Source organism: Atta cephalotes (assembly GCF_000143395.1).
Source record: "Atta cephalotes unplaced genomic scaffold scaffold00039, whole genome shotgun sequence".
NCBI classification, from domain to species: domain Eukaryota; kingdom Metazoa; phylum Arthropoda; class Insecta; order Hymenoptera; family Formicidae; genus Atta; species Atta cephalotes.
In genome coordinates, this window is record NW_012130103.1 from 337344 (window position 1) to 338061 (window position 718).

The 718-nt window shown below is 39.8% G+C and overlaps 1 protein-coding gene across 1 annotated transcript in view; it reads right to left on the reverse strand.

The window, feature by feature from the left end:
* Positions 1-311: 311 nt before the first annotated feature.
* LOC105622074 (myosin-I heavy chain-like) overlaps positions 312-718 on the reverse strand; it is a 28746-nt gene continuing 28339 nt past the window's right edge. The window contains exon 15 of the mRNA XM_012203508.1: positions 312-557. Coding sequence (XP_012058898.1) covers positions 312-557 — 246 coding nt within the window. The remainder of the gene's footprint in view (positions 558-718) is intronic.

The window sequence follows — 718 nt, forward strand, 5'->3', positions numbered from 1 at the left end:
ATAAATTGTCTTATCGCCACAACCTGATAAACGTCCTACGTTTTAATCTCGGAATAAATTGCTAAGATAGCTACATAGAGGGAACGCCTCATCGTGATGGATATGGACAAAACGCGATTTGAAAATTAAAATTTATTGTATATATGCATATTTCTTATAAAATAGACACTGGCCGCTACATGGCGTAGTGTGCGTAATCTTGAATTTATGGCACTTGGTAATGGAACGTGCGGTGATTAACAATAAAAACTCGATAAGTAGCAGATTGAAAGGAAACTTTTTAAATTTAACGAGAAGGTTACCTAGCCATTCTAACTAGCTTGCGATTGTATTACCGGAGCACCTCTATGTAACATCGAAGCGGGCCGAGATTTTCGACCGCCGGCCGCAGACGTCGATAAGCTCGTAGGCGGTTGCTGATGCTGTTGTTGTTGTTGCTGCTGCTGTTGCTGTTGAGCAGCCAACTGTTGAGCCATTGTCGAGTCCCGCCTCGGAATTTCCGGCGGAGACTGAAGCACTTCCATATACTCACGGATTAGATTCGCTATTTGATGAGCCTGAAGAAAAACAATTAATGAATAAAACAATTAATATGAAGTTGAATATTGAATATTGAATATTGAATTAAATAGATATATATCTGTATATATAAGGTCTAGTTACACACACACACACACACACACACACACACACACACACACACACACACACACACACA